Genomic DNA, 16418 nt, shown 5'->3' on the forward strand with positions numbered 1-16418 from the left:
TGCTTGGAATTACGACGATCTTAAAACCTATGACACTTCTATTATTCAACATACCATTCCTATGACCTCTCATGAAAAACGTGTTCAATAGAAATTGAGGAAAATTCATCCTAATTTAGAAAGCCAGATTAAATCTGAGTTAAATAAACTACTAAAAGCCAAAATTATTTTTTCGATTAGGCATTCCAGGTGGGTCTCCAATCTCGTCCCAGTCAGAAAGAAAAACAATGATATTCAGATTTGTATAGACTTTCGCAATCTCAATAAAGCTTGCAAAAAGGATAATTTCCATTGCCTCCTATGAAACAAATATTGCAATTAGTTGCAGGCTCAGAACTAATGTCCTTTCTAGATGGTTTCTCAGGTTACAATCAAATCTTAGTCCATCCAAATGATCAACTGAAAACCACATTCAGAACAAAATGGGTCACTTACACCTATCAAAAGATGATGTTCGAACTAATTAATGTTGGTGCCACTTTCCAAAGAGCCATGGACATTGCCTTCAAGGGTTTAGTAAACAGGTCAGTGGTAATCTACTTAGATGATATAACTGTATATTCCAAAAAACGTAGTAATCATCTGAGAGATCTAAAACAAATATTTGAACATTGTCAAAAGTATGGGATTTCCCTTAACCCCAAGAAGTCTTTTTTCACGTTAAGTGAAGGAAAACTCCTTGGATTTATTGTGTCCAAAACAGGGATTCATATTGACCCAGACAAGATTAAAGAAATTTCTGAAATACCTTTACCCCATAACAAAAAATCGATGCAATCTTTCCTTGGTCAAATAAATTTTGTCAAACAATTTGTCCCTCACTTCTCAAGAATTGTATTGCCCCTTCAGGCCATGATAAAGAAAAATTATTTATTTAAATGGGTTCATTTGGAACATGAAGCTTTTAACTTGATAAAACAAGCAATCATAAACGCCCCGTCTTTAGCAACGCCGAATTTTTCCAATCATTTCACTTTGTACACTTTCGCTTCCGAGAAATCATACGCAGCCATATTGACACAAGCAAATCAAGACAAAGCCGAAGCCTCGATTTCTTTCTTTAGCTCTAATTTACAGGGAGCTGAATTGAATTACTTAGATGTTGAAAAACAAGCTTACGCTGTTTTCAAATCAATAAAACACTTTAGACCTTTTCTTCTCAAAACCCACACCAAGGTTATAGTACCATTCCCAACAGTAAGAAATCTTCTAGTACAAAGGGATGTGGGTGAAAAAAGAGCAAATTGGGTTACGGCTCTGCAAGAATATGACATTGAAATTAAACCAACAAACATTGTGAAAGGTCAATGTTTTTGCAGGATGTTGGCAGGAGCATCGAATATGTCAAAATCACAACATTCAGGTGACGAGGTACAAATCTATGAGGTAAGCCTTAACGACATTGAAATCAACATATGCTGATATAATATTCTATTTAAAAAATGGATATGCACCTCCACATCTGAATTACACAAAGAAGAGAGCCCTGAGGTTGAAAGCTAAACAATATCAAATTGTCAACAATGTGTTGTTTGGAATGAATTATGATTATGTTTTGCTTAGATGTCTCGAGAAATATGAAGCAAAGAAAGTATTGCAGGAACTTCACGATGGACCGGCTGGCGGACACTTTGCAGGAGATGCTACAACACATAAAATCCTACGTGTAGGCTATTACTGGCCAACCATATTCAAATATGCACACAGTTATGTAAGGGAATGTAAGATATGTCAGACAGCTGTCGGAAGACAGAAGAAACCAACATTACCGTTACAACCAGTCAACATTGATCACCCATTTGAACAATGGAGATTGGACATAATAGGTGAGATCGTTCCTCATCCTTCTAAGCAGCATAAATATATCCTTACAGCCATTGATTACTTCACCAAATGGGTTGAAGCAATTCCACTCAAGGTAGCCAACTCTGAGAACATTATTGAATTTATAGATCAATTTATCATCACCAGGTTTGGTTTACCTTCTGCCTTAATGTTTGATAATGCATCTTACTTTTCAGGGAATGTTATGACAGAGTTTGCTCTTAAAAGAGGCTTTAAACTTAAATATTTTGCTAATTATTATCCACAAGGAAATGGGTTAGCCGAATCCACAAATAAGAACCTTATCGAGATTATTAAACGAACTGTTGATCAACGTCAAAAGAACTGGCATAAATCTTTAGTGTTTTCTCTATGGGCAGATCGAATAACTCAAAAAACCTCTATTGACACTTCTCCTTTTAATCTGGTTTATGGGAAAGAAGTTGCCTTACCAACAAACATAGTTATTCCCTTGTTTTCCTTAGTACAATTCATCGAAGAAACTCCTTCCTCATCTATGCGACTTAGACAATTACAAATCCTTAAACTTGAAAAGGAACGAGAAAAGGTTAGAATTACCCATGCACATCATCAACAGTTAGTCAAAGCATCCTTTGATTCAAATTTTGTATCTTCAAAAAATTTCCAACTCGGAGACTTAGTGTTAGAATGGGATAAAGCCCACGAAGAGAAAGGCAATCATACTAAGTTCCAACGAATGTGGCTTGGCCCATTCCAGATTTTCGAGCTAATAGGCCCATCAATTTTTATGTTACAAGATTTAGCAGGTAAGAGAGAATCTCTACCTGTTAATAGGCAGGTCGTAAAGAAATATTTTCCATAGAAGATGATCTCTTCTAATCACTGTATAGTATACTCTTTAGTTAATTTTATTTTGAAATAATAATACAAGTTGAAAACATTTACATTTGGTTTTACTGAAGGATAGTTTCTCTTTTTAATTTTGTTTTTTGCTTGTATAAGTAGAAATGGTTATGAAAATTAATCTTCATTCATGAAATAAATAGTTGAGTGCTACAGCTCCAAAACTGCCTGTTTTTCTGCTAAATTATCCGATCTTTGATAAAACTTAACTTTAGAAAGAAATTTTCTTTACATCAGTCAGGAAAAGTATCAATAACAAAGCAAAGTTTCTTTGCGGAAAAGCATCTTTAAACTCTACAATTGTCGTCCAGAAACTCTTAAGGAGCCAATGATTCCCCCCACTTGAGTAGCTTTCAATTTTAGAGTGTAATTCTAAAATATACTTTAAACTTAAAGGATAAGAGGTCTCATCAAGATCCGGCTTACCATGATCATAAGATTATAACCAACTGACATTACCAATACTGAATATCAAAATAGGGTAATGGCTTGAGATTGCTCAATCAAAAGACAAGGGTCTCATCAAGAGCCAGCTTGTTCAGTTCAGTTACAAATCAAATGAATGGCATTGTCAATTTTGGCCACCAAACCAAGACATTATCCTTTAAGAAATAAAAGAAGAATGAATTACTTCAATAAAATAAAGAAAGCATCAAGTATACAGAAGAATTTATCTTTAAAATTGCATTCTTACTTAAGTGGGATACTGAATCATTGCTGGGTAACAGGTAACCCTGTCAAGGCTATGAATGCTTGCTCGCAGCAGAGGCTCTACCTATGACAAATGAGTATACCAAAACTGGTCTAACGAGATTCTTTTGCTTTTATCTTTATAACCAAGTAATGAATGATGTAGGTAAAATGACTATCTGTGAGAAAAGGGCAATCAAAAGAAAGATAGTTAAAGCAGATGTTGTTTATTGATAAACGAAGAGTACTACTTACCTTGTATTTCATGTAATTTAGTTTTATTTTCAAAACTATCTTTATTTTAGAAGTTTTAGAAATTTCAAAAAACTCTCAGAGATAACTGGTTCTTCCAAGTGAATCGCCAATTGTTGTGCTTGTCAACAACCCCCCATTTATTAACGTTAGTAGTAAAATATTACTTTAATAAATGGGGACCCTTTCAAAAAAAATATATATATATATACACCCAAAAATTCAATCCTAGCATGTAGATATTTATTTTATTTTTAGAATAAATCAAGATATCAAACAAAACCTATAAAACCATTAAAATGCTACTTTTTCATATTTAGCATAAAATGCATCACAAACGATACCTTTCTAACCCACCACGATCCACGATGAAACTATAAAAAAAGCAAATATATATTCGAAAAACGGTCATAATGTTAGAAAGTCCTTAAAGTTTCTTTAAAAAGCTAAAGTCTTGCATCACAACAGTGTTGTTTATAAAAGAATTCTCTTAAGAGCCTACCCCGAAGGATTGCGATTTGCAAAATTGCGATGGTATAATACCCTTCTCGCATCGCATTTCAGTCATACAACACAAGCCTCAACCTATTATACATCGATATTGTGAAATGCGATCTCAACTGGACCCACCTCTTAATCCTTCCACCAACACATGCGGAGGTCCATTATTCGTTAAAAAGAATCCTGATAAGTAATGACGTTTTTTTCTTGCATCTCGCACAAACTCAAAAAAAAATGGTAAGTTAAATGAAAACAAATTATGCGATATAGAGATCTATGATATTGCTTTGCAAATCGCAAAATCGCTATTATCGCAGTTTAAAGGCTCACCAACCTAGGAGATTGTTTCTCGATTTACGATGTGAATATTTATGGACATTCAAGTTAAGGATTACAGATCATTAGTGGGCATTTATGAAGAAGTAACTGCATTTATGTGTGGAAGGCCATTTAGAATGATTTGATATCTTCTTATGTGATTTCAAATAAAACACCTTTATCACCTTTATTGGTTTTCTTCGTCGATTCATTCCTACATTCAGTATCATTTTTATCCGATAAACTATTCCTCTTGAAACTTTCAGGAAAAAGCCGCAGAACAGGATGTCGAAAGCTATGGTGAAGAAAGGGAAAGCGATCGCCTCTGAGAAGTCAGAAATGACTCCTCTATTCACAGATACTACATGTAATAGGGAAGTAGGGACGTCTACATGGGAGGCTATGTACCAGTTACTGGAGGAAGGACAACCAAGGATTCTTGAGACAATGATTACAATTGATGGGCATGATTCCTCTGATGCTTCCATAACTGAGCTTGCGTGCTCATTTCTGCACCGAATAGTCGCACAACAAAAAATAATCCCCTATATCGACATGGCTAAGTGGATCATTGACGATGCTGATATATCTGACAAAGAATTCAAAACAGGAGGCCAGGAAGTTATAGGATCTTTCACTCCAGATAACCTAAGGCTTATGTACCACCTACCGAAGCCACAGGTTACCTACAACAGGAAATTTGTTGAGAAATTCGTCAAAGAAAATGAAGGCCCGACGGACTGCACAAAAAATTGGTCAAATAATGAAGAAAGAATTAAGAAAGACAAAAATGGTATGTACGCCACCGCATCTGTTTGTTTCCCTTTTTTTTTGTTGCGCTATGTTCTATAGACTATTTTGCAAACCCGACAGTAGCAAATTCTCCTCAGAATGGTTGCCATTAATAGATGCAGTCGTTAATGAAACAATAATAGATTGGGCACAAATCATGTCTGATAATTTAGCTAAAGCAATTATAGAGTATAGAAGAAAAATGAGTATTACTTCGAGGGTTTACCCTCCATTTTTCATGCGTTCTTATGTAATGGACACTATTTGTTTTGGCTCTAAATTCCCTCTTATGAGATGGAAGTGGACTATTCAAGATCCACTTCCTATTCACATCCACCACAAAGACATGTGGGAATCCAATTTTGAACCACATTTTTTCAAGATTTGTCACGGGGTTATGCTTCCTATCCATAAACGAATTTATAATCGAGATGCGCCAGATTCTCCCAAGAAGCCGAGATAACATCCTCCTAGTACCCCGGAAGACAATACGACCCATTCGGTATTGTCAAGGATTTTACCATTATGGTCAAAATAAAAATATTCAGCAATGAGAAGGACCCATTTGATGATGTTTTCTTACAGAAGAATACCTTCAAAGAAGTGAATCATATGGCACAGATACTTTTTGATCGAGAGGGTCTTGAAGCATTTTATAGCTACAAAGAAAAGAGATTATTAAAGGTCCCATTGGACCAATTGTTAATTGAACCAATAAGGGAACCCACTCCCAGTGTAAGCATAGATGGTGACTCTAAGGAAAAATCTAAAACGAATTCTGGAAAGGAATCCCTAAAGAAATCTGCCAAGGGATCCGAGAAGTCTTCAGAAAATAGGAAAAGCAGGAGCAGGGAATCAATCCAGGATACAACCTAGTCTGCAACAAAGACAGATGAACAGACTTCGACCATCAAGCAAAATAAAACCCATACTCCCTCTATACATCTGATAAGGCCTCATGTAATTAATTTGGAAGAGGAGTGGGATAATTTCAACAAAAATCTCAACACAGAGGAACAAGCACCGGAGACGCAAATGACACATCAAGAAACAACTCTGGAAATTATAATAGGGGGGACTGTGAATACTCAAGAAATAGAACACATTCCTGTTACCCCCACCTCTGAGATTGTTTTAAGAATAGAAGAAATTCCCCCTCTTGATGTATTTTACAGCCCACAACACAAGGCCATTGTTAAGAGATAGAGAAAGAAAAGAAAATTGGAATCTACAACTGATACCACTCCAAACAATGAGCCGATGGATGTCCTCTGGAAAGTCTCATCCATTGACCCATTGGCCAACCTCACTAGGCTCTCGCATTTCGCAAGTGCATACGCTACGACAACCATTGAAAAAGCAACAGAGGTACAAATGTTGCTTAAAGAAAAAGAAGACAAAATTTTGTCACTCGAACAATAGTTATAGCAAGCCAAAACCAACCAACAAGCAGAAATACAATTGGCTAAGCTACAACAGGAGTTCCAACAAATGCAAATAGAACATCAAAGCAACTTGGCAGGTAAGGAGGCACAAATATAGAGCATAACAGATCTGCATAAGGACGACCCAAAGATTGATCAGTTTGTCATCGAAGCACTCGGCCTCAACTCCCAACTCACACACCAAAAAGAATTGCTATGCCAAAAAATCTTGCAGTGGAACTCTCACTGCGAAATAAGTGACAAATTAACAAGCCAAGTTGTGGAAATGCGACTTGAATATGATGAAATTCTTAAAAAGGTTTCAGATTTCATAACTTGGCAAAATTCTGAAAATGGGAGAAGAGCCGACATGCCCAAACTGGATGAATCACATAAGGAGATCTTATTTGCGAGTTGGGATTCTCGGCTCAAAGAGGCAGAACATGCAACAAAGAATGTGGCAACAACGACAAGAAGCATCATTGAAAGTGTAAATTAAAATTTGCATAGTGTTATTCTTGTGGAAGAGACCACCCCTGGTTTCCTTCCGAATGAAAAACAACTTGAATTACAATGGAGACAGACAACAGAAGAAAGAACAGAAGCAATTAGGAAAGTGACCGGGTTAAACTAGGAGGCATATTGGCAATATCTGGTAAAACTGCACAGCGAGTGGATGACCCTGAAATGCCTAATTGTTTCTACTGAGAAAATGGTGCCAATGTTGATCAAAGCCGTGTTTACAGGACAACTGAAAGCCGAAGTTGGCCAACCTACACTCTTCAAGACCATCCTAGATATTTGCGATCTGAAAGATCGAATGCAGGGTCATTATGCACATTTCTATTTTTGTTTTATTTTGCTTAAATTGAGGCGGGTCGTTTAAACCGCCTCAACTTTTTTTGTAATAATCTATTTTTAGTTTCATAAGTTAGTATTTAAACCCCTCTTATGCATTTAGAGAGGGGTCCATAAATTTTATCAGAAACATTCTTTAGAACATTCACTTGTGTCCCTTTGAGGAAGTTCTGGTGAAATTAATGGAACAAGATTTATTTTCTATTTGAATTTGACATATTCTACTGAAATTGCATTTCTGTACTCTTAAATGATGTTGGATGATTTTAATATAGATCAATATTGCTGGAGCACATGAGTAGAACGTATTATAAATGGTACTTTTATCTCTTAATTCTTTTTACTTATGCGTCAAGCAATACATTATCTTCAAGTTAGTTATGTATGAAAGTTTGAATTTTTTATTGCCATTATTGCACTATTGTATGATGATGATTTATAGTTTATGCTAAATACATAAATGCTTTATGCGATATATCTCTCATATCGTTTCGGCTAACTTTTTATATGAAACGATCATTGTTAAACGGATTCATTTCTTATCATAACTAAATGATCTTTATTATCAATTGCTTTCAAATATCATTTTAGATTGCATATATCATGTTACTCTCGTGATAGTTATAGCTAGATAAATATTTTTGATTATGACAAACTGCACTTGATTATTAGTTAAATTAGATTAGTTTGAGGTTAAGTATTACTCCAAAAATCTCAAAACATCATCCCGTTAGCACAAGCATAAAAATAGATTGGGAAACTGGTCCCATCATTCCAGTCGGAGCCACTATTCTAAACGGAAAAGGAGTTGTCCCAAGGTCCGGACCAGGTGGTTATCCCCCTTGTTGAGGCAACGATTTTTGAGCCTTCAACAAGGGGTTACAATAAGAAAATTTGGTATATATACAACACTCTTATAAACATAGTAGTCCACACTTCTATTGGTAAGTCCCATTTGAAACTTGCTTTGGATATTTACCACTTTCATCTTTGGATATTGCATATGGACAACAAATACAAGTGAGGGAGAATCTCATACGGGATGTTTTAAGGGCATAGGAATTTTTTAAGGAGATCAGGCAGATTGTATGTAAGTACAAGAGACACTGAAGAAGTCATAGGAAAAGTACAAGGCCGTGCATGATTAAAACAAAACAAAGAAGTTATACAAAGTGGGAGACAAAGTATGGTTTCATTTGAACAAGGCGAGGCTACAAGGTCTTGGTAAGAAAATCAAGGCTCTATTTTATGGTTCTTTCAAGATATTAAAAAAGGTGGGAAGTAATTCCCATGGACTTTGTCTACCCCCATACATGCACATTTACTTAATGGTGAATGTGGATAATATGAAACTCAATGAGCCTTCCATGTCGGATCAAGGAGATGAGCATCCTATGTTTTATAGAGGATTTAGCACCATATGCTTTGGCATAGTTGACAGAGATACAATTTTGAGAAGAGGTCCAAAATTACAAGATAGGGGTAGAATGAACGTTGGCAGATCGGGTTGAAAGGACCACTTAAATGTTACTCCATGGAGAAGGTAGAGGAAAAATTTCCACACCTCATTTAGTAAAAGATTTTGGGGACCAAACGCCTCCTAAAATGGGGAGGGATGGCCCATATTAGATCATTGTATTGTTTTTCATCTATCTCGATGCTTTATGGGTGGAAAAATAAGAGAAATCATCTTACAAGGGCAATTTTAGTAGGGGAACCTAGTTTGGAGAATTGGGGTCAGAAATCTTCTAGGGTTAGTTTGTGGCCATAAATGATGTTTTTTGGTGCTAAAACTTTGCTACCTAAGTCCAACGCACCCTGATGTTATTCTACAGTTGAAGACCTCTCTAACAGTGTAAGAATCATGTCAAAAAGTTTTTGGACACAAAAATTATGCCTCCCGAAAGTTGACTTATGGTGATTAAACACCATAATTCGAGAGGATGCCACGTCAACCCCTGTTATTGATGAAGAAAAATGGTCTATCCATGTGGGCCCTATGAATAATACTCTAGAAGAGTTAAGTTGTAACTCATATTGAGGGTTGAATGATTTAAATTTAACCACTAGTTAGTTAACTTCCTATGGTGATTTCCCACCATAATTTGAGAGGATGCCACTTCAACCCTCGTTACTCATGGAAAAGGGGTTAGTCACGTGGATCTTATGAAGAAGATTTTAGAAGAGTCAAATTGTGACTCATATTGAGGGTTGAGTGTGTCAAATTTAACCATTTGCTGGCAATTGGGCTATGTTATAACCATGCCATTAGGATGAAAAGGGTTTCAATTCTATATTCTTGCATTTTGTTCCACAGTAGAGCAGCGTAGTTGGGTCTGGATAGAAATATAGCATATAGAGAAAGTTTTGTGCTTGTAGTAGCCCATGGGCACAATCTTAGGAAACTTGATAGAGAGTGTCTTCTCCTTTGTACTTGCAACATTTCTATTCTAGAAAAAAGAGTGTAGAGCGATCTCACCTTCCATCTGGGTTTTCTCTTGAAAAGGTTTCCGAGCTCATATCTTAGTGTTCTCATTGTTTGTGAGTGGTTATTTTTACTTGTTCTCTATTTTTCACATTTTATATATTGCATGCATAAATAACAAAACCAATAATAACAATTTTGGAATCTAAAGAAATATACCCTTCATAGTATAGATTTTGGATTATTTATTTGATATGTTATGATGAACTATTTAGTGGTGTATCCACAATAATTTACAAATAATTGGAGGAGATAGTAAATTCTTTTGATGAAATTTCATTCAAACATATCTATCTAGAATTAAATGGATGGGCATATGCTCTTCCATTGAAGCACAATAAATACAAGTGTTATTTTGCTTTTGGAGGAGTGTAGAGAGGATAATGCTATCAACTCTCTTATAAGGTTATGATATGTTTCAATATGATTCTAAAGATAGATAAAGGTTGTATCTTTTTTTCTTTGTTCTAAGAGTGGTTTTATGCTATTAACTTTATGAAAAGGGTTATTAATGTGTGTTATTTCAAGAGTTATTTTTGGATTTAAGAATACATAATGGACTCTGTAATGAAGTACATTGAAGGCTTAAAGGAAACACAGTCTTTGAAAAGGATACGTTGTGAATTTTTGGAGGACCAATTTTGTTTATCATGGCAGAAAAAGGTCCTTGGAGTACGTTAGTGCATATACGAACATGAATAATGTAATCTCAATTCAATATATAGATATAAATGCCAATTTTTTTACTTGCAATGAAAAAAATGATAATAAGGAAACATATAAGATGCATTGTGCATGTTATAGAAGTTAAAAGAGAAACTTGGTAAGGTTGAAATTGCGACATGCAACAATTCAAATTTTGAGCTAGGGATGATAAAGATGACATCAAGGATATCTGAGCTAGCAATGTTGTGGGAAGTAATTCACTAAGTAAGAAAACTTGATAAAGAATGAATTATAGGAGGTATTCAAAATGCAAACAATGATGGACATGAAGTTATTTGTGTAGAAGGCTTTAACAACATTATAGTGTGCAAAAAGATCACGAAGATCATTGAGAGGACAATACAACACTATACAATTGAAGTATGCAATAAGACCATTGGAGAGGTACACTAGGGGAAGATATTCATTGATTAGATATTGGAAAGAATAACAACAATATGAGAAGCTAAATGAATACAGAGAAGGGAAATTTAAGGGTAATATTGGCCAAATATGCTAATGCCTTGGAAATTGATCCATTTACAAAGGAGAAAAGAAGATAAATTAGAAATGTGTATAATTAGATGCACAAACATTGCTAGGAAAGACTAGGAACAAAAATATCAACAACATGAATAGAAGAAAGAGATATGTTGCAGGGTTCCAAAGAGGACGAAAGACCAAACAACATAAGCGATGGATGAATTAGAAAGCGAGCAAGGGACCAATGAAGGTAGCACAAGACAACATAGGGAGAACAATAGGATTTTTTGATAATGAAGAATACGTTGAAGAATCTTTATATTTTTTTGAGTCTATTAGTTGATTAATATCAAGTAATATAGAGCAACTACAATGTTACAAGCCTTATAGGATTGGACAATGTCGAGTATAAAAGCCCCTTTATTAAGGTAAACAACATTTGTTTTTAATGAAACAACTCAAGTTAACAAATCCATTTAACAACACCCTAAATGATGAACAAATAATAGACATAGGCCACAATACACTTAAAGTGATGAAGGAAATAACAATATTCATGCCATACACCTAAAATGTATATCATCGCACATATAAGTCCAAATATATGATATTAACATGCTAATATTAGACTGTGTTAATATTATATATTTTGAGTGAGCTTGATGATTAAGAACATGTGTTTCCTCTTAAGAAGTCACATGCTTAATGTAGAGGGGGTAGAGTATGTACACCTTTATAGACTTTCGCAATCAAATCACTATACATAAATAGATCCCCTGTTTCACAAACAAGAAAATCTCATACACAAATTAGTATGTGGCTTAACTGTAACCTTAAAATTTAATTTTTAATATAATGAATATAAAATATTAATATAATGCACTAATATAATTATATAATAACAATATAACATCCTCATATAATACAATTCATCATCTAATTTTAGTGTCACTTTCGAACCAAGCACCAAATTGATATGTGCAACCCTCTGGTTTATAAAACAAGTGACCTGCTTCCCTATAATAATTTAACTACTAACATTTGTGAAAATACACACTCTAATATACTAAATCCTTTGTGAAAATATACACACTAGAGTCATTGCAAGGGTTGATCACTTCCACCATAGGAAGCTTAGACATGCTATCGAAATCGAATCGAGAGGCATGCTAGAAATCTTAATAGGGATGATGGATGGAAATTGAGTAAGAGTTGGATTCCGACCCTCTCCTCATGATTCCATCCCCTACCTTGGTCCTCATTGTGTCTATTTCTAATTATTTGTAATTTTAGTTGTTTATGTTTTACCATTTATTATCCCTATCTCTTTATTACTATCTAAAAATTTGCCTTATTATGATTTATTTTATTTTATTTAACATAGTTATTAGTAATATACTCCAGACTTTTTATTTTTTATTTTTACTTAAATAATATTCTATAGCATTTTCTTAACCCTTCATCTTTATTCATTTTTTACAATATTATAAATTTATTTAATAAAATTAAAATTATTAAATAAACTCCTAATTACTTTATTCATATATAATATTCTTGTATCAATTCTTATCCCTACTCTTTATAAATCTATTAAATTTTTTAATATTATAATTAGTTTATTTAATATAATGGAAAAAACCTTAACAAATACTTTATATTACATATACCGAGTCTTATTTCTTTTTATTATTTTTTTCTTACTTTATTATGAATTATTTTTTATTGAAAATTAATAAACTCCTAAGGACTACTTTATATACATAACATTTTGCAACAATTCTTAACCCATATAAGATTAGTGTAATTAATTTAATAATAATTCTTAATTTAAAATAATAATAATAATAATAATAATAATTCTATTCTATTGCTACTTTATAATTTAATATACAATATTTTTAATAAATAATTTTTAAGTGTCATTTTTAAGAATATTTTATTTACTTTATTTAATTTTTTCATTGACTCTAGACAATGATGTACTCCCACTATTTATTTTTGAAAATTGATTGATTTTTTCCACTTTTTCTTGAAGACATTTATCTACAATATAAATTACAAAAGTCTTAAATCTAACAATATATGCACTATTATACTATACTACAATATATTACAAAAGTCTTAAATCTAACAATGTATGCACTATTATACTATACTCTATCTATCCCTGTATCATTACATAAATCCCTTATCCTTAACTATTGATGAACCATATTTATTCTTACTAATTGTATCATTACATAAATCCCTTATCCCTTCGCTATTGATGAACCATATTTGGACCGGTGATAAAAGACTATGGAGAGGACCAAATGGAAATGCATGCATACTCATAGACCATATTTAAACCTATCATAAAAGATGATAGAGGGTGCTAAAAGGAAATGTATGCATACTCACATTTGCAAAGGTTAGAAAGCAACTTATGGAATAACAGAGCATATCTATTACTCATAACCCAATCCGATATCTACCAAACGAACTCTTTTCTTGGCCCACTCGCTCCACCCGCTCCAAAATGGCTAGCTTCGCAACTCTATCTCCATGCGCCTCTGTACAGCTCAAGGCTTCTTTCTCTGCTTCATCTTCTCCAGTAATAAGGTCATCCTCTTCATCACGTCCTCTCTATTGCCCATTTCCCTATAATTCTGTGTCTGCTGCTGCTATTCAGTATCGAAAGTCAACAATAGCTATTAAACCCATCTCACACATACACAAAATCAACTGTGCTATAAATGACTCGTCATCCTCAAGGGCCCCCAAGGAAACCATTCTTCTCCCGGGCTGTGACTATGAACATTGGCTGATTGTTATGGAGTTCCCCAAGGACCCCAAGCCTTCTTCCGAGGAGATGATTGACACCTATATCAAGACGCTTGCTAAGGTCGTCGGAAGGTAAGGGATTCGAACGCTTGACTTTACGTTTGCTGTCTGCTAACTTATACAACAACTTTGAGTATACATGCCTTCTCAGAAATTGGGTCATGACATTAAATACCTTCCTGTTGTTGGGTTGTCATTCCCAGTGAAGAGGAAGCCAAGAAAAAGATATATGCATTGTCTACAACAACCTACACTGGGTTTCAAGCCAATATCTCGGAGGAATTATCTGAAAAATGCAAGGGTATTTTACCACTTCACCTGTTTTTGACCAATTGAAGCGGAAAAAGTAATAACAGTAAATTTGTTATCATGTTGACTTTGCGTTCAGGACTGCCTGGTGTGCTTTGGGTTCTGCCAGACTCGTATATTGATGTTCCAAACAAAGATTATGGAGGTGCGTGTAACAACCAGGTGTTCCCTATATTTTTCTTCTTCCGTGATTTTTATTTATTTTTGGGAAGTGTTCCAAAATACAAGTCCCAAGGGGTTGCACTGCTTAGATATCGATGTCCAAAGGGGTTGTTCTGCTTAGATGTCAAGGTCCCAGGGGCTGTACTGCTTAGATGTGAAGGTTGAGGGGTAACTATTCCGCCAAAAATTTCGTGCTTTGTACCCAGCTTCATCCCTTTGAAACCTATCCCATTCAGACGGGGAAATCTCATTAAAAATGGGGCTTAATACTTTCGTCAACCTCAGCAGTGAACCAACACCCCTAGACACCTGCTATTTGTTTTCTGCCAACTGGGTGACGCCTGTCATTTGTTTTCATAACACACTTCTAGGCCAAGTGTGCAAGGAAACTATTTTTCATTAGTCCAGAGATGCAGGCATATTTATCCGAATGTGTTTGTTCTTCACTGGAGTTGGATCCTTACAATACATTACTTGTAAGAATGAAACCAGAGTCCTTTTCGATTCAAAGAAATTGAAAACCTTAATTTTTCCAGTCTAGGCAACTAGGGGACTGTTTTCCCATACATTCTCTGATGGATTTGGGGTTCTATTACGGCTTGATAGGAATGGACCCAAGGCCTTCATGAAATGGCCAGTGCCATTTATTTTGCCACCAGAGCAGATGCACTTAAGTAGTTTCTAATAGAAATGTGTTTGTTTCAGGGGACAAGTTTGTAGATGGGAAAGTAATACCAAGGCCCCAACCAACGCCTAGTGAAAGGCAAACACGTAGTAGATATAACAGGACAAATAGAACACGCTATGAGAGGAGGAGAGATGGGCCACCACGAAGCAGCCCTGTGCAGGTGCAGCAAAGAAATAACCCTGGGTCCGAACAAACAGAATTAGCGCAAAGTGAAGGTAAATTGTGGATCTCGAGTCAACAGTTGGAATTTGATTGTACTAAGATGCTTGATTTACAAGTTGCGGTGTCATGGCTGCTAGTCATCACTATAGCCGATGCTTTGTTTTTTGGTCATCAAGTTAAGCTTACAAGTCTTGGTTTGTTTCTTATGATATGCAGGGCAATAAAGATGATCACACAGGGGCATACGAAAAAAAGAAGTTATGAATCATCTAATTGTTATGATGATCACAAAGGTGCAGAGGAAAAAAGAGATTTATGAATTATATCTAATTCTTAAGATTCTCTGGTTGTATCCTAATATTTTTGGGTTCAGGTTTTTTGTTTGTTTGTTTAATCTCTGGTAACGAGTGAGTAAATATTTATTTTTTTCAAGGATCTTCGGTTTGGAGCTCTAAGAAGAAATGTAAGTCAAGGCACTTGCCATCATTTGAGAATGATATCCAAGGTAAACCGGATTCTGTAAAAGCTTGAAGCTTTGTCCTGTCACTTATAGGAATAGAACCTGGGTAGGGAGGAGATTGCTCCATCACACAATAACTTGGGCCAGACCCAATTGACAACAATTTTGGCTCACTCTTTAGATTTCATTAAATCAAAGCATTGGTAAGCATTGCATTATTTTAGATTTTATTCTAAAATATCAGTTTATGCTTGCCTCAAGGCCATTAGCATCTGTATTCTTGAATTTTTTCATGCAGCTATTAGTTTCTTAGTCACCTCTGCTACTTAATTTCAGGTTAAGATTAAGGTTCTAAATTATAGCACATGTATTTTTCATTTGTTGACTATTTCTGGCCTTTCATTTGGTTTTGCTTTGTAAAGACAATACATTGCTGTAATTAAGTGGTTTCAATATTGGGGGAAGAGTACATGTGATGACTAGCATATCTGTAGATTTACATTGTTTTAATTTTTGATATATAATACAGTTGGCCCTGATGCTAGGCATGCATAAACCTATTTTGATAGCCAGCGCTCATGTCTCCACCATACTCGA

The 16418-nt window shown here is 34.9% G+C and overlaps 1 protein-coding gene across 1 annotated transcript; it reads left to right on the plus strand.

Annotated features, from left to right (window-relative positions):
- Window positions 1-13611: 13611 nt before the first annotated feature.
- On the plus strand, window positions 13612-16044 carry LOC149180687 (multiple organellar RNA editing factor 9, chloroplastic-like). Its single transcript, XM_089416221.1, has 5 exons — window positions 13612-14112; window positions 14244-14341; window positions 14429-14494; window positions 15217-15414; window positions 15578-16044. The coding sequence occupies exons 1-5, from the start codon at window positions 13736-13738 to the stop codon at window positions 15583-15585; spliced, it is 747 nt and encodes a 248-aa protein (XP_089272347.1). The 5' UTR covers window positions 13612-13735; the 3' UTR covers window positions 15586-16044.
- Window positions 16045-16418: the final 374 nt, after the last annotated feature.

This window comes from Pinus tabuliformis, chromosome 3_2 (assembly GCF_031772625.1).
Source record: "Pinus tabuliformis cultivar Carrire ecotype Pingquan chromosome 3_2, CPIR1, whole genome shotgun sequence".
NCBI classification, from domain to species: Eukaryota; Viridiplantae; Streptophyta; class Pinopsida; order Pinales; family Pinaceae; genus Pinus; species Pinus tabuliformis.